The sequence below is a fragment of the Epinephelus fuscoguttatus genome, linkage group LG5 (genome assembly GCF_011397635.1).
Source record: "Epinephelus fuscoguttatus linkage group LG5, E.fuscoguttatus.final_Chr_v1".
Classification (NCBI taxonomy): Eukaryota; Metazoa; Chordata; class Actinopteri; order Perciformes; family Serranidae; genus Epinephelus; species Epinephelus fuscoguttatus.
This window is the reverse complement of record NC_064756.1, coordinates 16660232-16687180: the sequence shown is the minus strand read 5'-3', so window position 1 is coordinate 16687180 and position 26949 is coordinate 16660232. Positions and strand designations below refer to the sequence as shown.

Sequence of the window (26949 nt, the reverse complement as noted above, 5' to 3'; positions counted from 1 at the left end):
TGCTCCAACTGGTGATAATGTGTCAAGCTGCCACAAATAAATTAATGCATGGGAACCCTGGAAAGCACCAATAATCAACCCTACAGTCTTGTCGCAAAAGCTTTATGGAGGTATTGGGTCAAAAATATTGTGATATTTGATTTTCTCCATATCACCCAGCAGTAATTAATATAAGTCTGCAATTTCTAATTACAAATTTCAGTGCTTACCATTTAATACTGCCATCTCAGGCCAACTTTTCTTAGCCTATTAGAGACACAAAACATGCGACCTTGCACACTAGGCCTTTCCTTGGGTTGACTCTGACTTTACATCTGAATTGTAAATTTAAGCAGTTAAAACATAGGTTCCACATCATGAATCTCTGTCTGTTTGAATCTGACAAGTGAGAGGACAACATTGATTCAAGTCCTAACTCATAAACACTAGTGAATGTTTGGCAAGCTGGTTAATTTACGACACATCATGTTATGACCAGTTTTTATACACCTTCCACGTGCCTTCTCAATTTCCCACAACCTTTACAACATCTGGCGAACCGTCTATAACGACACAAGTTCTCAGCATAAATGTATGCAGTTAGCGACACAGTTGGAGATAACAAGCTTAAATAATGCATCTTAGAGGTGTCAATGTCTTGGCAAGTTATCGAGTGCAGCCAGAAGATGATAAGTGGCAGGAGATGGCTGTGGCCAAGTTGCTAAAGAGAAGGAACCAAAACTTTTATTCAACTTCCTGCAACAGTCAAAGTGTCCAACAACAGCTACAGATGAGACCATGAGACCTTTCCCGCTCACATATTGTAATCTAAGAGGCTCCGTGTGTGATGCAGTGAAGCTAAAATACTTCACGACAGACACCAGGCCTGAGTGTTAAACTCACTACTAATAGCTGATAATCATAAAGAACAGATGCTTGGCAGGAGCAGAGGAGGAGAGGTAGAGAGATGACATGGTAGAGAAGGAAGCAGCAGGAGGAGGAGGAGGAGTGAAGATAAGGAGAGGAAAGAGGAGTAAGGATGTAGAAGGAGATAAAGAGAGGAAAGAGAGAGGAGTGATGGAGATAAGGAGACAGAGAAACAAACGAGTGTGTCAGAGATGGACACAGAGATGAATAGTGACAAGAGGGGCTCCAAAGCTCTGTCTGCTTTATCAATGGCTGTGTGAATGACAGCGTAACCTTCTGTGTGTGTTTGTGTGTGTTTTAGCTGATTGAGACCGACTTTGACAGAAGGGCACATTGACATTTCTCAGAGGACCCTGACAACAACAAGGAAAGGAAGGAGACACAAAACAAATGAAAGCTTGCGCTCTCTCTCTTACACACACATACACACCAACACACACACACACACACACACACACACACACACACACACACACACACACACACACACACACACACTCAGGGCAGTGTGTATTGGGCAGGTCTGGTTGGCTCTAACATGATTACAGAGGGATGATTCTCCTCAATAACTCTTAGCCCTGAGAGCTAAACCTGGATCAATCTAACCTCCTTCCTGTGTGTGTGTGTGTGTGTGTGTGTGTGTAGTTAGTGTATTTGTACCTTGTTTGCGTGTGTGGTTGTGTATCTTGCTGCAGGCCAGCTGTTCGTCATGAGGAGTTCATGCGGAAACAGCCATTTTGGAGACATGACAACACACCAAATGCAACCTATGTATGTATATGTGTGAATGTGTGTGTATATGTTGCATTTTTAAAACCAAGAAAAAGCAAATTTCTTAACTTCTGGTCTGCAAAATAAATATATATAAACTTTATAAATGGAGATAACCAATGTTGAAACAATTTGTTTTTTAATCAATGGAAAATTGTTTTTGTTCTCTGGTTTATATCATTGTAAACTGAATAAAATCAAAATATTTTCTGGTTTCTTTACTCCTCTGTGACAGAAAACTGAATATCTTTGGGATGTGGACAAAACAAGACATGTGAGGACATCATTCGGGCTCTGAGGAACACCTATCGACATTTTTGTACACCATTTTCTGACATTTATATATGAGGAGACGTCAAGGTTTCAAAATGTCATCTTTGTCTCTGGGAAACTCTCATGGGCGATAAGGAGAAAAAAAGAAGATGTAACATGTGACAAAGGTTTCTTCCCCTGCCACGGACATTTTTAATCACTCCAAGAACTCATGATATAAAGTAAAATATATTATTGTGTGTGGTGCTTCTGCGATTACATAATCTGGTCGTGTGCAGCTCCCTCCTCTCTCTTTATCTGTACATCCCTTTCTCATTTGTTGGCTCTTTATCTCCAGTGTATCCCTTCCGCTCTTTCCTGGTCCATCTCCTCATCTCTACATCTCTACCTCCTCCTCTCTGACTCAGCTAGAGGTTGGATCACTCCTGCTCTGAACATCTTTGATAAAACTGGCAAAATGACATACACATGGTTAGTTTATCCATCGGTTAGTTGTATGGTCGATAAATAATCAGAAAAATGGTGAAAAATGTCGATCGGCGTTTCCTAAAGCCCAAGATGACGTCCTTAAATGTCTTGTGTTGTCCACAACCCCTCAAATATATGGTTAACTGTCAGAGAAGTAAAGACACTAGAAAATAGCGACATTTAAGACGCTGGAATCAGAGAATTTTACCTCTTATTCCCCTCAAAATGACTCAAATTAATTAAATTATAATCTAATTAGTTAGGGGTGAATTTAATAATTGCAGCTCTACACAACACACAACACTTTGAAGGTAGATCCTCTGTCTGCCTCTTGGCCTCTTTTAGGCATCCCACATGTTATGCTGCTTGCTTTCAGTGTGTGTGTGTGTGTGTGTGTGTGTGTGTGTGATATATTCACTGTAATACTTCTCAGAGATCAATAAGCTGTTCCTTTATCACTGTGGCGACGTCTTCTATGGCTTTCAGGACAATTTGCCATGATAACAACAATCATTCATCACCTTGCCAAAGACTACAAGTCCCAAGATTCTCTCTTGCTTCACCGACTCCCAGCAAAACCTACACTACCTGACACTTGTAACCATTGCTCACATTGCATCACTGTTTGTATGCTGCCTTATAGTCACCTATAGTTTGTATTTTCACAACTGTAGTTAGGTCTAGTTTTTTTTAGGGTCTGGAGGCAAAAATCCAAGTTGTTCTCCTGTTGATTATAAACTCTGCAGTATTTGCTCTCACGAAAAAATTACAGATTATAATATCCGCTTCTAGCTTTGGGAGTGAGTTGATTATTTTCACAAATCTGTCCAAGATCATAAAAATAACACACAGCCTCTTTCTCCGCTGCAGAACCATTTCTGAACACACACACACACACACACACACACACACACACACTCTCTCTCTCTCTCTCTCTCTCTCTCTCTCTCTCTCTCTCTCTCTCTCATCTGCGGATCAATACATGGCCTCCATGGATGCCTGGTGTAATATCAGCTCTTTACTGTCTGCTGTGTTATTGTGCTCTAACTCATCCTCCCTCCTCTTCTCTATGCATTGCACTCGCTCTCTTTGTCTTTCTGTCAATGCTCCGAGCTTTCTGCTTCTCAGCCACCTCTCTGCTATCTCCTCCCATCAGCGTTCACGTCTCTTTTTTGTCTCCCATTGCCTCCGTTTGTTTTACCCCTGTCTCATCTGTTTGTCTCATCCAGTCTCCATCACTTTGCCGTTCGCCTGTCCATCCCTGACTCTGTGTGTTTTGAGGAAGGGAGACGGACGGCACGGCGCGGAGGAAAGAGGATGGAAACATGCAGAAGGCGGAGGCCACAAAGTGGAAGCAGGGAAGGATAGAGAGGTGAAGGAGAAAGAGTGGGTGTGATGAAGAGGGGGTAAAGAGAGGAGAGATGGAGGGAGACACTGAGGAGAGAAAGGGAGGAGAGACAGAGAGAGGGAAAGAAAAGAGGATGAAGGGTGGGGGGTGGGGGGGGTCTGTAGTATGTCTCCTCTCTCTGTAATCGTGTTAACTGGCGGCTCCAAGCCTGGCCTCTTCAGCTGTCACACACACAAACACACACACATGCACACAGCACCTGTGTATGCCTGACAGACAGCTCATTCATCACAATTAACCAATTACAGCCTCCGCCGGTCTGTCTGAACCCGCCTACTGTGGGAGGGAAGGGAGGAGAGCATGAGAGAGAGGAAAACAGGAACATGGTGGAAAGAAAGAAAGAGAAACTGTGTGGAAACAAGAGTTTGGCTTTGAATCATGTATTTACGTGCACCTGTTATTTATGTGGTGTGTCTTTGTGTGTTAGCCGCATATATCACAATTCATGTGTGTGTTTACCTGAGGCCACGGTATTGATGGCCCCCTCCTGTCCGATGATGTGCTCCTTCAGCCTCCTCTCCAGGGGGAACCTCCTCCTCTCCTCCGCCTCCCGCCGAGCCTGCGCCTCCTGGAACTAGACGGAGGTAAAGAGGATGGACATGCAGAAAACAGATGAGACAGTCAATGAATCAGGACAAGAAGGGAGACAGGTGAGAAATCAGCTCTCGAGGGAAAAACAGGGGGGCACTGAAGAGTCTGTCTGCAAGTCTATTCCTCTTTACTGTCATCTTTACTTCTTTACCAATAGGGCTGCACAATATTTTAATTTTTATCGCCAATGCCATGTCAACTTGCGCAAAAAACACATCGCAAAAGACGGCAATATAGCAACCGCATTTTTGGGTAAGCTAAAACAGTATCAGTCAAAGACAGCACATTAAATTGTAACAACAGGGTGTCTACAGATATAACCAAGTTAAACTAAAGACCTTTTTAATACCACCTTACATAAAATTTAAGACCAAACCTGTAATGGAAATACACATTATATATATGTGTTTGTGTGTGTGAGGGTGTGACACACACGTATAAGTACTCCTTCTAACTAAACACACTTATGTCAGCTCAAAATGAGCAGTAAGGAAAAATGACAACAATTAGGTGAGTTTAGGTGTTTAATGTGTTAAATGCTATTTATGTTGCAAATCTTCGTCTGTCCAGTGACTGTAAACTGTCATTGGGTCTGTCAGGCTGGAGAAAGGCTTAGGCCTTATATTGAGAAAACTTAATTTAAGACATTTTAAGACTTTTTAAGGATCTGTAGACACCCTGAACAATCACTTTTTTGTAGTGGTGCCTTTGTGTGCGGGTCACTTTGTTGAATAAAATAATGTTGGAAGTAATTTCCTTTTATTGTTTTTAATTCAACAAGCAATTTGTTGTGTTTTAGCAGCTTACTGGAAGCAGCAGAAAGGCAGAACAGAGTACACTTTAATACCTGTTTTTTTTTATGGCGAGTAATGACAATACTTAACAGCATTATCACATATTTTCCACATATTGTGCAGCCCCATTTACCACCCGTACAAACTTCGCAGCTCATCCCTAGAAAAAAGAGACAACAAACATGCCAAAAACACACCAAGAAGCAGCAAAGTGCGGCCTGCAGCTAGCTGCCATGCAAAGACTATGGAAAGCTGTGCACCTGTTTAATTCTGCTGGGAAGTGCAGACAAACAGAAAGTTTGGGATAGTTTAACTTTTAGCAGCGAATTACAGCCAGAGAATACCCGTAGGCAATCAGTGAAGTCCTGTGACTCCTGTGACTTATGTTGGAAGGAATTTCTTTCCCATCTGAAACACATGGACACGCCTCCCAAACGCAGTAGAATTAATTATTTTATTTATTTATTTTTATGAATTTATCCTTCATTTAACCAGGAAGTCTCATTGAGTTTGAAAATCTTTTTTACAAGAGACCTGGCCAAGGTAGCAGCCAATCAAAACACATTCAAAATCCAACAAATACAACATGTAATACAAAAATCCACAATAAAACAACAACTATTCAAACATAGCGGCCTCTCAAGAAAAACAAGCACATGTCTCTGTCACCACATTCTTTATGATGCCCTTAAATTCATCAGTGGATATAAGCATCTCTAATCTTTGTTTACTGCTGCACACCGAACACTTTGCTGCTACTTGGTGTGTTTTCAGTGTTATATTGTTGTGCAAAGCTGACTGAAAAAATCCATTCTAGATGCAACAATAAAGCTGTTTCTCCCTTTTTTCATATTAAAGGGTTGTGGTGTCTCTGCTACTCCCTTCACCTCCTCCCTCCAACTCCCACCTCTTTAACACACTATCTCTGTCTGCCTTTGCCTTCAGTTCTCTTACACGCATTCCCTCTTTTATGCTGATCTGATCTATTTTTCCACCTCTTTCTCTGCCCAAATCTTTTCTCTACCTTTATTTTCACAGTTTCTCTCCTTCTTTCTTTCTCACAGCCACCCAACGCCTCATTCATCCTTTCCTCTTTGTCCTCTCAGACTACAGGTTTTCGCCCCGCAGTGGAGGCTGGCTGTTTATTCTCTCTCTCTTCATCTTGCTTAGCTCTGGCCCGCTGTCAAGCTGGGAGATAACTATGGGTAACTCGAGTTTTATTTAAGAAAACAGCTGACCTCACCTCTACTACTATACACCAGTGAAAATACCGAGAGATGAGCGGAGAGGGGTCCCTGCAGTCAGCTGATGCTACACTATCGCTCAGATACAAGATAACCAAGCTTCGAGATCAACCTCAATCAAAGTTCACAGTTTAAACCTGATGTTAACAATCGGGAAAAAATACCAACTATCAGAAAAAATACTGCACAAAAAAGAACTATTTTTTAATATGTTTTATATAGAGCCCCATAGAACAATATCTATATACGGTTCATATATAATCCAACTTGTTCAGCATGTTTTTAACCCCAGTTAACCTCGACCAGCTTTCACATCTCTAATACTCAATAGCACCTGTCACTCAGTCAGCAGAGTGACACAGACCTCCTGAGGAGTGTGTGTCTGTGTGCGTGAAGGCAAGTGAATGACACAGATGTCCGCTGAGTGAATAGCGCTGAGTCATTCAGATCAGGCCACAGGAAACTACTGCAGCATCAAAACATTAGTGTGCATGGAAACTAATGTTGTTTTAAATTTGCTTGTACATTCTGCACAGTCTGTACAGGAGTGTGTGTCTGTGTATGAGTGTCATACCTTGCCCTCAAACTCCTGCAGCACTTTGCTCACATCTCCCTCCTTAGCGTAGGCCCGTGCTGTGTGTCCCAAAGCATTGGTCTGCAGGGGGTTGGCACCTGAATGCAAGCATGCAACATACAAACGTACAAGTCATACGTTAGATACACAAATCCAGTTATTTGTAGCCACTTATAAAATGGTAGAAACTAACAACAGACAGCAACATTTCTTTTTTTTTTTTTTTTGCTACACACTCCACCTCAGCAGGAGGCTCAAAACGTCGATGGAGGAAGTGAGCTTAGGGGTGAGAGGTCACATGGGCTCAGGGGTCACCGAGACTAACTGAAGTGAAGCAATAGGGTAATGCAATGACCCTGTAGGGGGTTTCATATCTGCAACGTGTGCCAATAACACACACTTTGACCCCGACACCCGCACACCAACACCCTGGGTTATTATACAATCCATACACAGCACAGGTTGTTGCAGGTTGGGGGCCATTGAGGCACACAGGCACACGCACATCACACAGCAGGAGGGGTCAAACGGAGGAAAAATTTTTACTAAACGGATCTTTAAGGCGTCGGAGTATGAATGAGGAAAAGAACCATAATGTCACAGCGTGCGTGAAGTGTGCCAGGAGTTGTCAGTGAGGGTGGTTAGCGGTGCCTTCTGCCCTGACCTGTGCCACCACGCTCAACCCACACATACGTGCCTCCACATGAACAGGTGAATGTTTCCACTGCATCGGCTATAAGCAAGACAAAATGAAATGCTATAAATAATGTAAGGAACTTTGTTTTTGTTGCAAAATCAGCTTCACATTTGGAAAAGACTCTTTTTGTAAGAAAACAAAGTGACACTACACAAACACACAAAGGTGTAGCTTTGGTCTCTAGTATACTCGACAACTAAGACGTGCCATCCTCCAGGCTTTGGCTACTGTACGACTACAACTTGCGATTATTTTCATTATTGATTAATCTGCCCATTTAATCAAGTAATAGTTTCTTGATAAATTGTCAGAAAATAATGAAACATGCCCAGTTTCATTTCGCAAAGCCCAGTGTGACGTTTTCAAATGGTATCCGCCCAACAGTTTAAAAATCCAAAGCTGTTCATTTTATTATTATGATGACGAAGAAAAGCATCAAATCCTCACATTTAAGAAGCATGAAACCAGCAAATGTTTGGCTTTTAAGCTTGAAAAAAAAATACTTAAAGAGGTGATACACAGACTTCAACAATCTATACTCAAAATCTCAAAGATGATTCTTGTAATAGATGCAAAAGTTCCCTTGCAATACTTGCTCATACATTCTGGTCTTGCCTACATCGCTTAATTTATTGGTTCTCCACTTTTAAAGCCCTTTCCAAAATCCCTGAAACAACAATTGATCCAGATCCTCTTACAGCATTTTTTGGTATTCAGTGTGAAAACCTTTCTTCTTTCAGGTACAGTCAAATTGCATTGCTTATGTCACCCTTTTAACCAGAGGACTTATATTACTTAAATGGAGGCAGGTGACGTAAAGATTTTTGATTGTCAAAATAGCTGACAATTAATTTTCTGTTGATAGACTAATCGATCAATTGGTAGCAAAAGGCATCCATAGCACAAACTACCAAAAACTCTCACATACTGAAACTGAAGTCCAAAAACAAGAGGGAAAATGCAAGGCACTGTGGTTCTTCAGTAAATTAAGAAGCCTTTAATGTTTAATCGCTGACACCAACACATTTCTTCTTAAAGCCTTTGTCGGAGTGAAAGTAGTTTGAATGCAGTTTGAATGCTTGATCATCATTACTTACTTACTCTTTGATCGGACAGTGTCTGATCTGCTAGTTTTGGGCCTTAATATAATTTAACAAACTTTAAATTTGCTGACACACGAGAGGAAGTGCAGGGAGTGACATAAAATGTGTCACTTAATGATTAGTCAGCAGGGAATACAATGAAATCTCTATGTTATGAGGATATAGTGTGATTAAAATGAATCACTGACACATTATAAGTGACAATACACCTTTAAGATATTTTTAATCATCATCTATCTATTCAGGTCTCTGCTGTACCTGCTCAGCTGATGAGCGGATATTTGTACCAAATCTCAACTACACTAAGTTGTCCTCTAAGTTTTTCTGAGTGAGCTACACTCAGGAAAACTCTTCACAGTGCCTGTAATCATTACAGGTGCTGGTTGTTCCTCTCGCTCTGAGCACCGACCGCAGAGACTAATAATCACTGTGATCATTATCGATAAACCCCTAAATTTTGTGACCTGCTCACGAAGCTATCGATCCCACCGTACACCACTAATCCCTCCACCCACCAAAAACATGAGGGAGGAAAGCAATAAAGCACCCCCCACCCTACACACACACACTGGACATAATAAATAGCATCATTTAGGGCTTTAATATCAGGCCAACCCTCTGGGCCATAGCACTTTATAACAGGATCAACACTAACGACACTCACACAAACAGGCCCCCCCCCATCTGAACGCTCACACTCACACTCACACACACACACACACACACACACACACACACACACACGCATACACAGGATCCCTTCATTAGGAGTGCTTTAGTTATGCCTATTAGGAGTCCCCTCCTCTTTCCTATTTCCTCCTCCCTCTCTTTCACTGCAGCTGGTGGGAGAGAGCCCCTGCTGGTCTTTGTGCATGTGTGTCCTTGTATCTGTATTGTGTGTGTCTGCGAGCATGTGTGTCTCCTCTGGCCTCCTACCACCTACGGAGCCGTCCATTACTGAGCGCCTGTGGCCACGGGCCTGATGTGGAGCCTGGGGAGAAGCTAGAGAGCCTCCGCAGGTAGGGCGAGGGACTGAGGGGCAAGGAGAGGCCCGAGGGTGGGCCTGGAGACTGTGATGGATGGAGATGCGAGTCGAGGGCCGGCTAAGGCCAAAAGAGCAAACCCACGGCTGGCGGAGTAACATGGACTCACACAAACACAAGGGAAATAAGACGGTAAAGGAGACACACAACTCCACACAGATCCGCACGCATTGTGCACATCCATGAAAGGAAGGTGATGCACAATCAGACGACACACACACATCCAAATCCACATAGATGTCCTGAAGCTGTGCAGTTTATAAGATTTTTCATGATGATGTAAAAAAAGATGGATAGGAGGCGACAAAGAGGAAATGGATTCAAGAAAAAAAGGGAGTAGCAATAACACACGCTTTGTCAACAATAATCAAACGCATTAAAAACTAATATAAAAGTCCTTAATTACACAGAATCGCACACACACATGGGCAGCAATGTGTCGGCGATTGACAGTGTGTGATGTCATGATTGTTATTGGCCACGATGGTGGCGCCAAACCAGCAACGACCCAGTCGGGTGCGCAAAAGCCCACCCTGTCTTTAATCAGATTGACTTAAAACAAATGTCTCTGCTTTGTGAAATTTCTTACCTTTTTAATTCAAAAATGCGTCTGCAGAACATTTGATCAAGTTAGACCGAGTGATTTGTTTAAGCGTACAGAGTGCTGCTCACTGACGCAGGAGTGAGACGGGAGGGGCGGCAGGCAGACAGAGCTTTGGATGCACCATCCATCATAAACATAAACAAGACATTAATACTAGCTTGTGTGTGTTTGTGTGTGTGTGTTCACTGATGGTGGTTGGGGTGTTTGATCCAAAAAATGGAAAAATCTTTTTAGATTAAAAACATATCAGCCTAAAAAGCAACGACTACAAATGTCCCCCCAAGTTAGATTCAGAAAGGCGTGTACGTACTTAAACATATCAAAAAAGCCTACATGAATATATGAATAATTTCATGCACAAGCACACACATGCGCACACAAAGACATATATTCATACATATACACACTCACAAAGACACACGCATCCTGTGATTGTGGAGTTACCCCAAGGGCATGTTCTGTGCGGAGGTCACAGTTCAACTAGGCCTCGCTTGTTTAAGAGCTGCTCGCCTGGAAACTGAGGGGGATATTCTGCCCCGAGGGTCTTTGAGTGTGTGTGTCGGTGTGTGTGTGTCGGTGTGTGTGTGTCGGTGGAGCTGAGTCAACGACAGGTGCAGGAGTGTAATGGGGGTGAGTAGAGAGGGGGTATGAACAAGTGATCAATTTCAAATGAGCTTTGTAATACTGTTTATATTACTCGGGGGTGGGAGCGTTAAGATGATGATACATGGAAAGCTTCTTAAAGCTGAGGTGATGCTGCCTTCAGCTCTGAGGACAAAATGAGCACCATTTAGTTTGTATAGCAAAGGCTAAGGTGAGGAGCCTGACATGTGTCTTGAATTAACAATTTGTTTCCTCGCATTAATAAACTGCTCCTTAGAATAAATATTTTTTGGCTTTTAACAACACAGAAACAATCTTCTCCCAAAACAAAACCTCCACAGTATTACATGAGCAAAGTAACTGTCAATTGAATACAGCCTGAGCTTTATCCAGCCTAACAACAGATAAAGACATTCTGTTGAATCACTGGGACTTTTCCCTTCAGGTTGACAATATAATTGAGTTCTGTCAGTTTGTTTTAGCTGAGACTGACAGAGTCCAGGTGACAGCTGCATTTTTTTGCAGTTTTTCCTCACGAGGGACGGACTGGATTTTTTAAAGATTGTTTTTGGGGGGCTTTTTTGCCTTCAATGAAAGGACAGTTTAAAGTGTGAAGGCGGGGAGACAGAGAGGGGACGACATGTAGCAAGGGGCCGTGGGCTGGAATTGAGCCCGCAGCTGCTGCAGCAAGGAAACTGCATTTGCACATGGGGCACACGCCTTACCTACTTAACTACTGGGAGCCCCAGGACTCGAATCATCTAGGCAGTAGTGGCAAAAATCCTCATCCGTCGTCTTCCTCCCTTTCTCTGAAGACTAAACACCAAAATACTATAAATGTAAATGGGGAGCATAAACGTGAGTCATGACAAATTCAAGAACCCCCTATTGTCATAACCTCGCTTAAGATTTTCACTGTTTAGGTTGACATACTAAAAAAGAAGGAGATTCTTGGTCCACGTTTAAGAATCATACTACCATGAAATTAAACTGCAGACTATGTGTAGATATTTAGACCCTCAGAGATCCCTCATGGACTCTGAAGTTGAGTTAGGGATGCTTGGGTTGGGCAATAACAGTAGAAATGTGTCCACCGGTAGAGATTTGGCAATACAGTTTCAATCGCAGAAGCTATTCGGGGCAGGCTATGCATCAAATTGGGACTGGAGTCTCACGTGATCATGTGAATCCAGCATCGCAGGGTAGCATGTTTTGGGCAGACATGGAGGAGGAGAGACAAGTTGTAGATGTAGAAACCTTTTAAATTAAATTAAAATTATTTCTCAGGAACCTTAAACCTTTCTTTTTTGTTGTCTCGTGTGGGGCAGTTTTTTTGCTTGTATTAAAGCTCCAAATAAAAGAAGAAAATAATCAAATGTGATGAAGTAAGCAAACTGTTCCTTAACTGAACATTCAGAACAATTACTGTATTATAATATATATTGTTAGCCTGGTAGGACCATCCTGGTGAGATGAGCTCAACATTCTGTTTCACTCTCTGTATCAGTCTGGCCCCACTGCCGCCCAAAACACTTTCAGTGGGCAAGAGTGCTCGCCTTGACAGACGAACTTAAACAAAACACCGTGGAACATCTTCTTCACCAGTGGAGCCAGTTAATAAATCAAGCTTTTGCCAAATCCAGTTGGAAGACCAGCGTAAAACGTCTTTTCTTCAGAAGAAGAATGAGAACTACAAGCTACAGACAATATTATATTAAGTACTACAAGAACTACAAGAGTTCTAATGAGAACCACAAGCAGTTCAAATGACGTTTTTCCAAATAGCTTTTTATGTCAGAGCTTCATGACACTTGGACGAGCAGTATGGAGACATTTTGTGGTTTCAATTCTGTGTTCTTGGACTTTTTAATCTGGGGCGCCATCAGCCATTAGGTGTGCAGTCGTGCTGCTACCCACTCCCCCCCTCGGATCTCTGTAAGTGTTGTGAGGACTCTAAAACTTCACCAGAGCCTCCACTCAGCATGAGGGTGAGTAGATAATGGCTGAATTTTCATTTTTGGGTGACTATCCCTTTAAATGTTGTTCTGTATTCCATTTCTGCAATAACTTAACTTGTTGTGTTTACTCTACTAGGGAGCAGGAGCCACCACTACGGTTCTGCAAGCTGCCACCTGCATTTATGTCATCAACTACAACACAGTCCTGATTGGCTGCTCATGTTGTCAACTACAGTGCGGATCCCTGATTGGGTTTTAATTTTTCTTTTTCTCAGTGTTTGGTGTGGCAGTGGGGTCAGACTGACACAGAAAGCTCACATTATCAGGATGGTCTCACCAGGCTAATATATTGTTACCATGATATAAAAGTAAATATAACATGCTAAAAGATTTTGGCGATATCGCCCACCCCTCATGGGTGGGGTTCAACGTACCAGCCTCCAGCAGCATGCGGACGGTGCGTGGGTCATCAGCCAGCGTGGCGTAATGAAGCGCTGTGCAACCCCGGAAGCCTGCCCTGCTGCTGAGCCTGCTGCTGAATTCATCCTCTCTGGACACAAGGACTGTAGGGAGGGACCGAGAGCGACACAGAGACAAGAAAGATTAGAACAAGTGCTTCCTTTTGCAGAATGTGCATTGGTCGACAGAAAAAAAGGCACAAAACACACACTATTTCCGGCACCAATGTAAGATGCAACCTGTAAACCCTGTGGAGCTAAGAAGATGAGTATGATGAATTAACAAGCACCTTTAACTGGAAATGTCAGAGCCTTGAGAGCCTGAATAGCGTTTTTTAATCTATTCACAGTCATGGTAAGGCTCCAAAAGTGTGACAATGATAACACTGCAGACTACAAAATTGTCTTTGCTGTTTCCAGCGTTGGAAGAGTTGTTCATTTTCACAGATTGAAGCTTGACTGTCCAACACGATAGGAATAATGTGAGCTGTTTTTAAGGGTCTCCTCTGCTGTGCTCCTCACTAATAATAGAGACAGTCTATCATTCTCTCCTTACTTCTCTTTTTCATAAGAGCACTCATCTCGTGCCACTCCTCTATCATCCATTTTTATTTTTTCCGCCTCCTTCCTCTCCTCCTCCGTATCCATCAATTCCTTTCATCGCTTGCACCCTCGTCCTCCCTCCCCGCTCCCTCTATCCCAATAACTTTGTCTCATCCATTTCCTGACTTCCTCGCCTCTCCCTCCCTCATCATCCCACCCATTTCCTCCAATCCCTCCCTCCCTCTATCACCCCAAACGTCTTCTTCCTTCTCCTCCATCTTTAACCTCCCTCGCTCCATCGCTGCTCCCTAGCTTCTTCCCTTGCCCCCTTCACTGCCTTCCTCCTGTCATGTTTCCTTCCTTCATCAGTCTTTCCCTTCATCTATCCGTCCCACTCTTTTTCTCTATCTCTCCGACAGTCTCTCTATGCAGCGTGTGTGTGTGTGTGTGTGTGTGTGTGTGTGTGTGTGAGAGAGACAGGGCGGGATAATCATAGCTAACCCAATAAAGCGTCGCACAGGCCCCCCTAGCCCATCCATCAGCGTGCGTCTGGGAAACGCTTCCCCACGCTACGCTGGCCCCACGTGGACCCAAACCTGACAGCCATATAAATGTCTGCAATATACATATCCCATATAAATATGTCTGCAGAAACCCAACACAGACTAGGGGGGGTAAAATGTGTGTGTATGTGTGTGTGTGTGTGTGTGTGCCAGTGCCATCTTCTCCGTGTTGTGTGTGCAGCTCGGAAGAAAAAACAAATAAAACACACACCACTTGTCACAGAACATATAAAATAAATAACAGGGAAGAAATGAAACATGTACATATATGCAAATCTTTATGCAAATTATAATGTCTCATAATATCTGGTTCAACACTTTGGATTCATACATGTAATATACCAACCACACACACACACACACACACACACACACACACACACACAAACACATGCATGATGGATGCACACACAATCACAAAGTGGGGTTTTTCTTCGCTTTCACCTTCCAATGAGTGGATGCCTTTCTCCCGCGAGGTGTCGTAAACGTTGTTGAAGTCGTCTCCGGCGTTTGGGTCGGCACCGGCTTCAAGCAGAACCTTTACCACACTGGAAAACAACAAAAGACACACGCACACATTTAAATCCATGTAATAATCCTGCCTGGAACTCATATTATATTAACACACACGTGCACACAGACCAAGTCTTTCCACAGCAGTAATTCTGTATTTGCAGCCAACACTGCTCAAAGATACAATTGAGTCTTTGGGGCATTCATATATTTATATTGTTACATCAACATATATATCATGATATATTAAGAAAATGAAGTATCTGAGGGTCTCCGAATTTTGGTAAATCCAGTGAATTAAAAAAAACAGATGATGTTCTTCATCATACTAATGCTAAAGTACTGTAAATCTATTATTGTCATAAAGCAGCAGTGCCCTCAATAGCCTAATACAACCAAAGATATTAAAGAGACAGCTACCTGCTAAAACATCTAAACTCCCACAGCATGTATAGTCAAATTGCCCAACCCTAATCAAGCTGTTTATGTTTACATCCACAAACATTAGAGCCCTTATTTAAAAAAGACAACATTCCTACTAAGCTGTTTACATGGCAAATAAAAATTAGTATTCCACTTATACTCCAGTTTACATGCAGCTGCGCATATTCTGATAAACATGCCCTAACATGCCGTTTATCATGACATGCCAGGATTTTGTCAGAGTTCTTGTTCAACCGTGTGAACACAGCCTTCCTTTTTCATTCCTTCAACCATCTTCTTGAAAAGGTCAATGTTGCAATATTTGCACGTTTAAAATATAAAAGAAACGCACACCAAAAATTATACTGAGGTGCTGATCACGGACAATAGACTTCATTTATTTGGATGACGTTTTGGCCTTTGGACCTTCTTCGAGTTCAACAAGCATGTTGCATGTTTTCTGCAATATCTGCACCTATCAAAAAATGGATGACGAAGTCTTTCATGGTGTTTAAAGTGGCTGTGTGTCTTCTTTCAACCAAAAACGTGGGCTTTTATTTTGGGCATGCATTTCTACACCAGCCTTGAAAACTGTTGGATAGTTGGTTTGTGTACAACAAATTTATGACAACATACAGTGCCGACCGTAAATAGGCAAAAGCTGTGTGCCGAGAAGTGTGGTAAAAATCCCAATTGAGAAGTATGTTCTAAATATGCTGTAAACATGTCCAAAAAATGTTACAAAGCCCGAATAATTTCAGTATATTCCATGTTTTAATCAGAAAAAGTTTCATTCAGAGAAGTAGCTAAATGCTGTTTACATGACCCATATCAATCCTAGAATATTGTCATGTTTGAAATAACAGTGAAATATTAGTGTGCATGTAAATGTACCCACTGTTCCCAAAAAGACACAAGCAAGCATGTGTCACAGCACCTGACAATGTAGCCATGTTACAGGAAGTAAGATGCAGACTGGATTTAAGACTTGGAAGAGACTTGCTTCCTTTGTGAGTGTAACCTTGACCCTTTAACAAAGTTTCTCTCATCCTCACAGCTTGAAAACAAACACGCCGCACAGATGTTAATTCCTCAATTGACCACGACTCTTCCACCTGATTTACTTCCATTTCTAGTCTGCTCCGTTATGGTGGATACACTCCAGTGGCTGCTCCCCTCCCTCAATACATAGTAGTCTGCTTTGTAACATGTACATATGTGTACATTGAAGGGGCAAGGGTCGGGCCTGTTTCCGGCACCGTTGGCGAAGGGAGGGGGGTCTGTGTGTTTGTGTGTAGCCCTTCATTGGAGCGTACCGCCTTATAGAACAAACACGAGTACCTCGGCAACACCACTCACTGTGACCCAACGGACATTCCAGGTACCGTCTCTCTGTCTACAGAACACGCTCGCTCGCACGTTTTACATTTGCCACTGTGAATGTGAGCACTGGCTTTGACATTGAGACGCAGACATGCACATGAACACACACAAAAACTAGTCAGCTAGTGTGTGCCCACTGAGAGAGAGGACGGGGGCGATGGCCGAAACATGAACCCTGCCAGTACGCTGCTGGCTGCCATTAAATCTGCGACTGTGTAATTCAGCCTGGGAGGGAGTGATGGATCATTTTCAGCTAAATGGTTATGGCAGGAGGCCTCAGAGGGCTTAAATGGAGCAAAATGATTATTCATAGAAGGATGAGGCGGACCCCTTTTTTAGAGCAACTGTGCTTGACCACGTAACAGACTACAGCTTCTCTTTAGGAGGACCTGTGCTCTTAAAACGAGTACTGGGAGGAGATACGACCTCAGAAAGGATGGAGAGACTTCACAAGTCACTTCTGATATAACACCACACAGTCACTTTATAGGTGAGGTGTGAAATTAAAGTAAGAGTAACACACAGTGAAGTACTGTTTTAAAAAGGAAAATAAGATATTTTGACAGGACAAAAATGTCTTAAAAATAAAACACATTTGACAACAGACATTTAGAGAATGTAACAATAAATGGATGCAACCAACATTTTTACTTTCACTAAAGATGACTCTGCAAGTAATTTCTCTATGAAATGTTTATCAGAAAATAACGACAAATGCTGGTTGTAATTTCCCAGAGCCTTACATCTCGAAATCAAATGGCTTCTTTCACACAACCAATGATGGCTGCCTCTGTTAGGTTGTGCACGTCCTCAGAAATTAATGCAATGTGTCCTCAAGATGCAACACATACATGAATGGTGGGTGCAGGTGCAGTAGGCTGCAACTAACCATTAATTTCATTATCATTTAAGTCTGCTGGTTACTTTTTTAAAATAATCAATTAAGCGTTTTTTATCAGTCTATAAAATGTCAGAATATAGTGACAAATGTCCATCCCAGTATCTCACAGTCCAACGTGATGTCTTCAAATGTCTTGTTTAGTCTTTCCAAAACCCAATGACATTCAGTTTAATATAATATAAAACAGAGAAACACAGAAAATCTTCATATTCAAGAGGCTGAAAACAGCACTATCTGCCATTTGTGCATGAAAAATTACTTTAACATTCATTCAGTTACCAAAATAGTTGACAATTATTTATCTGTCTGTTGATTAATAAGTCAGTTGACAAATCGTTACAGCTCTACGTCACACTAGAGCTCTGATTCTCTGTTTGACTCCGACTGGGCCCGACCAGACCCGCCAGGTTCGCGCCAGGCCGTAATTTCTCATTATTGAACCGGGGCTTGAATCACGTTTGGTTTCTGCTTTTTTTTTTTTTTTTATAAATGAAACCAGCAGTTTCTGTGCGTAAATGGCAAAAGTTTACATAGACTACATTAAGGGGGAAAGCGAGAGAAAGATGGGGGGAGTGCAATAGAGAGGGAAAGTGACAGAACGACGGAGTAAAATACGGACAGAAAATGAGAGAAAGAGAGGGGGCTGCAAGGTGACTTGGTTGGCAGTGTTTCCTTCTGCCTTCCCAGCAGTCAGAGAAATGAATGCTACACACAAGGAAGAGTGGTGATCATCATCTGTGCATCACATGGCCATAGATCACCACGTGCACTAGATGCACTCTGCCGAACCTGCCAGGCATGAGACGATAGACTACTGAAATTAGGAAGAGACGAGGGAGAAGTGATGCAAGAAAACATGAGCCCTTTGCTTGTAGCGTTTTTAAAGTGGAAATGTGTGTGTTTCCTCGGGCTCTGGCCCGAAACTGCTGCCGTGGGTCAGACATATGTCGCATTTGGATAGTAGTGGTGTAGCTTTGTGTAGGGTCAGGGTAGCCTCATTGTTGCTTTTTCTGCTTTGATTTAGTGATTTTGGAATTAACAATTTAGTAACCTCCTCCGGTGTCTCCATGTTTAGGTCTGTATGGTTCTAGTGGAATCCTTCAGTACGCATGGTACATAGGCCAGTATACATCACAGTACACACAGTACAGTGTACCATCCAAATAAATGGCTCCAGTATGTCAGTAAAACTAAAAAAACAGCATAAAAAACATAATTAAAATCAGAGCAGACTTGTAGTAGTTTGTGTTGCACTCCAGAACATTCCTGTGGGAGAGCGATGCTGAGAACAGCTTGGCCAGGTCTTTGTGTCTGACCTTGCTGAGGGAGTATAAAGGACTATTGGGGGGTCCCCTTTTGTTACTGTATCACTGTGGCTGGGGGCGGCAGGGGGGCCTTGACCCACGGAGGGCTCTCCTCTCACCCTTGCAAGCACTTCTACAAACACATCGATGCATCCTCCGAGACACATACAGACGCACACAAACTACGGTTGGTCACACGAGGCTGGGCAGGGCTGTGTGAAGAAACGAGATGGTCTGAAAAGGGTTAATGGCATCAGGAAGGTAAACACGACAGGGATAAAGAGAGGAAAACTGTGGAGAGGAGGAGGAGGAGTGGATGAAAGGAGGAAAGTGCAGCTAAAAAGATGAAAGAGGGAGATTTAATTATCCAGGATAGTGCTAAAACTAATGAGCTTTTGAAAACAGTTGATAGTTTTGCTAATCAACTGATGATCAAGTGGCTAACTTTATTTGGGACATTAAGGAGGAGAGTTGCAGCACTAATTTGACGCCAAACTGAAGGCATGCAGAGGTTAATTAGGTTAAATTCCCATTTTAAAGGAGTGGGCCAAAGTTAAAATTGCAGACTTCCTAATAAAATTTTATAAGTATCAAAACAATGTTATCTGTAAATTACAACATTATTTTACCTTCATAGCTAAACCGAGACAAAATGTGCATGTAATATTGTGATAAGAGTTTCTTTTAAGGAGCAAAGCATCGCCCCTGGAGCTGAGAGGGAGTTCACATCTTCCTTGAGAACACTTCAACAGATGCTTGGACCAGATAAAGGAAGTTCTCCCTGCTGAACAACCACCCAGCTCTTGTATCGAAAGCTTGAATTAATGACCACTATTCACTGGTAGATTTAACCCTCCAGCTTGTGCCGAGGTTCGCCAGCAGGTGACCGGTGTTACGGCTCGAGGCTGGTGTTAGTTTCTTATCTTGCCCTGGAGGGAAGACAGGAAATGGACACTTCCGTCGGCCCTGTGCTATAATAGACACCTGAGCCGAACTGACCATCCATGTCTCTGACCACCTGGCCCAGACGTTGGACCTCACTTGACCTCATCTCACCTGGCACACACCTGGGGTCAGATAGATGCCAGGAAGACAGCTTCACTGCTTTGTTTTTTTTTTTTCAGCCAAATAACCACATTGGTAAAAATGCTGTATTATTCAGCTAAAATCTTCTAAGTATTTTCTTTATATAATTATTTTCTTCTAAAGGATCCCTCCTCTGTTGCTCTTGCTGAGGTTCGTTCCATTTTTTCCCTGTTAGGTGTTTTTTTTCTTTATCTGAATCGATAGGCCACTCCAGGCTGACTCTACAGTTTAGTCACTCCCCATAGACCTCCATGTTAAAATGCCTAATATTACAGTAGAAATAAACATGTTTATAGCCTGGTACAATAACTGTCACATTCATGACAACTGCAGGGGGTTGAACTTTTAATGTAACTCACCTGTTAAAATTTCTATGAAGGCTTGAAGCTATGCATATTTTAAGGTGGGCCACTTTGACTGACTCTGAGTCAGATCCACCCTCCAATATGGTCACTTCTAGCCCCAAAAAAACAAGATGGCAGTGGTCTAAATGCCAAACTCGAGGCTTTAAAACGAGAGTCAGCAAACCAATGGGTTTCCTATCAAAGAAAGTCATAATATACTGTATATAACAGGTGCCCATCATGGGATTATGACAATGAAGTAATCCATACAACATTAGTAGGTACATTTCTTTGTCTTTAACAGTGGTTCTTAAATGTTGTGCTGTGATGCCAAATCAGGTGTGCCGTGGGATTCTGTGATATTCACACATTATTACTGCAATACTGAACGGGGCCTATAGAAAAAGTTATGAATGGGTTTTTAATTAACTGTACCAGTATATTGTGCGCACCCATTTCCTAGCAGAGAGGCAAATTCCACCTAAAAAATGTAATTACATTTAGTTTAATTTAATTTAAAAGACTTACACAGGGAAACTATTTGTCGCCATACGTAAGTGGGAATTATGTGTGACACAGTGACACATCAAAAACCCTGATTGGCAGTCAGTGTGAGGGATGATAACATTTAAAAGGAGAAAAGTACAATAGATAGCTTTATTGTACAGAGCAGATTACAACAGAGAACCAGCAAAGACCTATCACCAAAAGAAAAGAGAAAAAAACTGTCAGTAGACAATACCACAAAAACTACCTGTCTCATTTTTTCTCATTTTTATTGTCTTATGTCGTAATAAGTGATAACACGTTACAAAAGTTTTTGTGCACAGATATATATACAGGTGTGCCTTTTTTTTTTTTAAAACTTTATTTTTCAAATTTTTGTGCAAATTCTGTACAGTAAGCACTGCTTACTGTACAGGTAACTTATAATGGAGTTACATGAGATACTTTGTTAGTCAACAGCAATTTGCATGAAAATAATTTTAAAAAAAAATAAGAAGGAGAACAAACGAACAGGGGCACGAGTTGGTTGTTAAAGACTATGACGGTACTCTTGTTATATGCACTAATCAGAGTATTTCAGATGCATGTCAAGTTGCCACCTCTTTATGTGAAGTATGAGTCCCACTTTCTCCAAAAAGTGTCACCTTTGTCCTTTTGCAGTCTTAGACTGAAAGTCATTCGTTCTATACACTTAATGTCATTGATTACGGTAATCCATTCGTTGATAGTGGGGGGGTTCCCCCACGAAGCCATTGCCGTGTTATGGCCTTTTTACTTGCCGCCATGAAGATTTTCAAAAGATATCTGTCCTTTTCAAGTATTTCTAAGTCCATGTTCCCCAGGTAGAAGGATAGACAGGTGAATTCAATGTCATAGCATAGGACTTCCCTGATAGTGTTGTGGAATACAGGTGTGTCTTGAGGTTTCGGTTGCCCTTTGGTGTTTAAAAAACCACTGGTCTACAGGTTCAAGTGTGAAATGTAGCCAACAGAACAACAACAGCCTGTATAATATAATTACCTAAATAATATAAGAGCTTAATTATTAAGGATAAATGGTAAGGAAAGCACTCCAAAATGTAAGAAAAAAATGTATCAACAAGGATGAAAATATTAAAAGGCCGTTGTTGTAAGTGGTCCTCTTACATGTTGGAGTGCCTACCTGTTTATCCTGTTAACCTGATTCATATTTTTGATTTAGGTTTGATTATACAGAGCACCCAGTCATCTTTTTCCTTACCTAATTATTAACTTTAACTCACTTAAACACTCTCCCTGTTTTCCTGTTATACTGGCTGTGCAAAGTGGTGAAGTTCATGTCCAACTTTCAACAGCTATACTCTCCTAATCACTGCATGGTTGCTGCATAGCTGTGAAATTAAATAAGACAGCAATGCCTTATATCCAGCGCTGTACTCTTATGAAAATTTCTACTTTGAATGAAAAGTGAGCAATGTACACGCGTTGAAAAATTAAATGAAAACTCAATAATGTGGTTTTAATGTGACACAGAGAAGAATATCCTTGAAGTTTATATATGTTTTATCGGGCCCACCTCAGAGAATACTGTTTCAGTGTACAGGAAGTGTACATGTTAGAAACAATGATATATGGTAACTGACTCTGTCACTAAACCAGGCTGCCTACCATCATCGTCATGTTGTATCGTGACCAAATGATGAGAATATGTTACTGGGAGCTGTGCTGGTGATTTCTCACCTCTATTCAGTAGAGCTAATCCCGTTCCCAAACCCATAATCCCTCTCCACATCACTTTCGCTCCACATCTAGACTATTCTGTCCTCTCTTCCCCAACGAGCCACTCATCCTCTCGTTCCATCATCCCTCCGCTTTCCCCTCCCTCACATCGAGTAACTCGGCCGACAGGTCGGAACGGTCAACAGGCGTTACACTCGGCTGAGCGCTCATTGTGCACGTGAATGCAGCGAGGGAGGGACGGAGGGAGAGAAAGAGAGATGGAGATGGGCATTGTGTGTTAAAGAGTGCAAATAGAGGGCCAGGCCCTGCGCCTCCCTGATTTAGCCCCACATCAAAGCTAAGCAAACACACGCCCCCCGATGTCTCACCCTTAATTCTTACACACACCCTGCTACTCCGCCCCTGATTCTCTCCAACAGCCGCACCTCGTCCCTGCCTGGTAGACGCTACACCTCGACAGAGTCAGAGGACTCGACAGCTTCCTCTGAAATAGCGCTGTGGTTAAATCTTGTGTCTCTTGAAACACAGTTATCACTTCTGGTCCAGGAAAATATAAATACAGTGTAAGGGAGGGGTGAAGTTATTCAACAATAAGATCCATGCTGACACTGTAGCTACAGGCTAGACCTTGTTCCTGAGTAATGCTCCCTGTGTTTTCACTTAACGGCTGCAAATAAAGTTGTGTGTGACTGAGTAATAGGTAGTTGGCCTGTAAGATATTTGGTATAAACTCCCCTTGTATGTGTGTGTTTGTGCACACACTCACACATGCATCCTCACTGTGTGTGTGTGTGTATGTGTGTGAGAGAGAGAGAGACATGGGTGACTGATGTGTGTGAACCGATGTTCTGTCTTCCCTGCAGCAGTGACGGCTCACTGGGGGGTTGGAAGACGGGATTAAACACAGAGGAGTGTCACTGGCTCGCTGAGTTATAGCACTCATAACACACACACACACACACACACACACACACACACAAGACAGTGCAGTGACACACACAAACACACATACAACCAAATATGTATCCTGGTTACAGACCAGGCTGTGAGTAGAACAATTATTGATTGATTTTTGTCAAAAAAATGGGAGAAAATTTTGAATAATGCTCATCAAAATGTCTGGCTGTCCAATGTGACATCAAAAAATCACTTATTTTGTCCAAAATCCAAAGACATCCAATTCACAAATCAAGTAGAAGCAGCAAATTGTCACATTTGAGAAGCTGGAAACAGCTTACATTTGGCATTTTTCCTAAAAATGACAAACTGTTTACCGATTACCTAAATTATTAAAACCAACTACTAGATTAAACGCTTCTTCAGTTTATTAACTTCATGGAAAAGTTTATTAGAACACATTTATAAGTAATACAGAAAATAAAAATCTAAACTTTCAAATTAACACAAATTATTCGCTCCAATTCCGAAACATTGCAGAACGAAAAATCATTTGTTCCGACAAACTTCAATTCGTCTCACATTTCCATTTTAGCAGCGTTAAATTCAAACTTACGAACTCGAGGAGGGGCCACTGTAACACTGACATCTAAAGTAAGCTCATTTTCAGCTATTTTCATATTCAAATTTCACATTATGCTTCTCACGGGCACATGAGGCCCTTAAACAATAAAAAGTGACCAAACAGTCCTGATAGAGGGGGGGAAAAAAAAAAAAAAAAAAAAAAAGCGCTGTAAATTGGATTTAGCCCGGCCTTAACCTCGGCCCCTCTCTGTGCTGTGTGTGTTCTGGGGGCCAGGAGGCTAATTTAATTTGTTGGACAGAGAGATGGGGGAACGGGTAAAGACCGTCTGTCAGTCTCAAAGTCGCACTTTGCACTTCTGAAGACCTACTGTAACAACTAGAGCGGGGACACGGACGACATATGCTCACACACTAACTCATGCAGACAGCTGTGTGAACCCAAAACACTACATCACTGTTACATTTGTTCATCAGGGAGGGCAGAACTTTGAAACACACGACTTATTCAGTGGGTTTAGTTGAAACACACACAGACCTGTGCTGTCGGTTCATGGCCGCCACCATGAGAGGGGTCCATCCTAGACGGTGGCGGTAATTTGGGTCGACCCCCTCTTTTACCAGCCTGATAGGGAAAAGAAAAGTGGTTAGCATTTAACATCACCATTATTATCATCATGTAGTGGAGGGCATCTGAAACAACTGTCCATATTGCAGGGCTCCACACTAACTTTTTGAAGCCGTTGCCAGGCTGGCACCAGGCCTTAGCTTTTGGTTGCTGTAACTGAAAATATGGGCGCCATTTTAAGTCACTTATATTTGGATTAATTAAAAAACTATGCAGCATTAAGTCAACTTAATAATGAATATGTGACATATAAATGTTTTACTACATTGAATGAACAAAATTCTGTTAGTGTTTTATCTGACACTGTTACAGACTTTGAATCTGAAGTGTCATCAGTAATGTTTCCACCCTAAACTTCTGGTGTACAAAATATTTTGTCTAAACCTGTGGGTCTGTGGGGTGTGCTACCTTGAACTAGTGAACTTGATTTATCAGTTGATGCGTTTTGGATGAATTTGCACATTTGTATGGGACTTTTCACCCCACAGTGAAACAGCTCAATTTGCTTTGACACTGCCTCTAAAATAGATGCCTGTGCACATGCGAGTAACTAATGCACCAACGCACATGCAGCATTGTCTGCTGCCAGTTCTGAATATCACTAATTAAACAAATATTTAAAAAATATTAATTTAGGTTGCACATTTTGCTGTTTAGTGTCCCTTGAAATGTTAAATAGTGGCTGCCACTGATAACAACCAAAGGCCAATAACTGGTTGCGAACTTCTCAAAATGGTTGCCAATGGTAACCTGGCAACCATTGCTGTCGAGCCAATAGTAGTGGTACCAATATGGTAGTAGCAGAGCTGCAACAATTAATCAATTAATTCTCAAATATTAAATTAATGACCTACAAATTTGATAATCGATTAATCAGTTTGAGTAAATTTTTGAGAAAATAAGTCAAAATTCTGGTTCTTACTTTCACAATTTCCTGTTTTCTTTAACTCCTCTGTAACATTAAACTGAATATGCTTAGGTTGTAGACGAGCCAAGATGTTGAGAAAGCCATCTTGGGCACTGATCAACATCTTTCACCATTTTTGGACATTTTATAAACAATCAATAATCGCGGAAATAACTGACAGATTGATCACCAATGAAAGTAATCGTTAGTTGCAGCTATAGTGAGTAGGGGTATTTGTTAATATCCTTATACATGCTGAGACATAATGGTACGAGAGTGAAGATTTGTTCACATGTAAAAGGGGAAATAACGCACATGAAATATGCAAAAATGTGAAAATGACCACTGGCTGAACAGCTGCTTGTGTGACTGTACCAAAGGCCTGCCTTGTTAGACACACCAGCATGAAACCAGCCCGTTATATCTTTGTCTCTATCTAACACACACACACTTGCTCCTTGACCAGTTAATGTGTCTGTGTGTGTAGCCCAGGTGTTTGCTGAGTTTCCTGCCCGAGGGTATGACATCAGGTACTGGAGTGGCACAGGCTTTATAAGTGTGTGTGTGTGCGTGTAAGTGATCCGTCTGTCGTCTCATGTGCTGAGCAGGCAGACAGTGTGTGTGTTTACAGTCAACACAGTGGCCTCTGTCTGCTTTGCACTCAGCTCTGTTGCTCTCCGGCTCCGTTTTCACTGCCCGGTCTGCATGCAGAATGAGAGAAAATGGCTCATCACTGCAGCTATATCTGAGCTCTTCAGGGTGCAGTGCTTGTTTTGGTTCATTCAAACTGAGCGGCTATGAGTACATTAGTTTTACAGAAAGGTTGATTTAATTTAGGGACACTGTGGGAAGTCGGAGCTTTTGTATTTCACAAATACATGGCAGAATTAGATGGAAAAGCAGGGCAGGTAAACTGTGGTCCATGACAATTAAAATGATTTAAATCAAATGAGTCAAACAACTACATGACAGGGTCACAGGATTGTCAGAATCTCCACAAACTGGGGTGACACTCTGCTTAAAGTGACATTTTTGGTTAAATTATCTGTATATTTCAAGTGTCTGGCTAATGTATCTGGCAAACCTGGCCTTTAATGAAACCTGGATATTGTTCAGTCAATGTCACTTTCAAATGTGGCAGAGAAAGACAACAGA

The 26949-nt window shown here is 41.9% G+C and overlaps 1 protein-coding gene across 1 annotated transcript in view; it reads right to left on the bottom strand.

Annotated features, from left to right (window-relative positions):
• Nucleotides 1-26949, bottom strand: part of clpb (caseinolytic mitochondrial matrix peptidase chaperone subunit B) — a 44505-nt gene that overhangs the window by 11425 nt on the left and 6131 nt on the right. Inside the window, exons 3-7 of the mRNA XM_049576448.1 lie at nt 24798-24884; nt 15046-15149; nt 13472-13600; nt 7030-7127; nt 4286-4400 (exon numbers count right to left, since the gene is read on the bottom strand). Of these exons, the coding sequence (XP_049432405.1) occupies nt 4286-4400; nt 7030-7127; nt 13472-13600; nt 15046-15149; nt 24798-24884 (533 nt within the window). The remainder of the gene's footprint in view (nt 1-4285; nt 4401-7029; nt 7128-13471; nt 13601-15045; nt 15150-24797; nt 24885-26949) is intronic.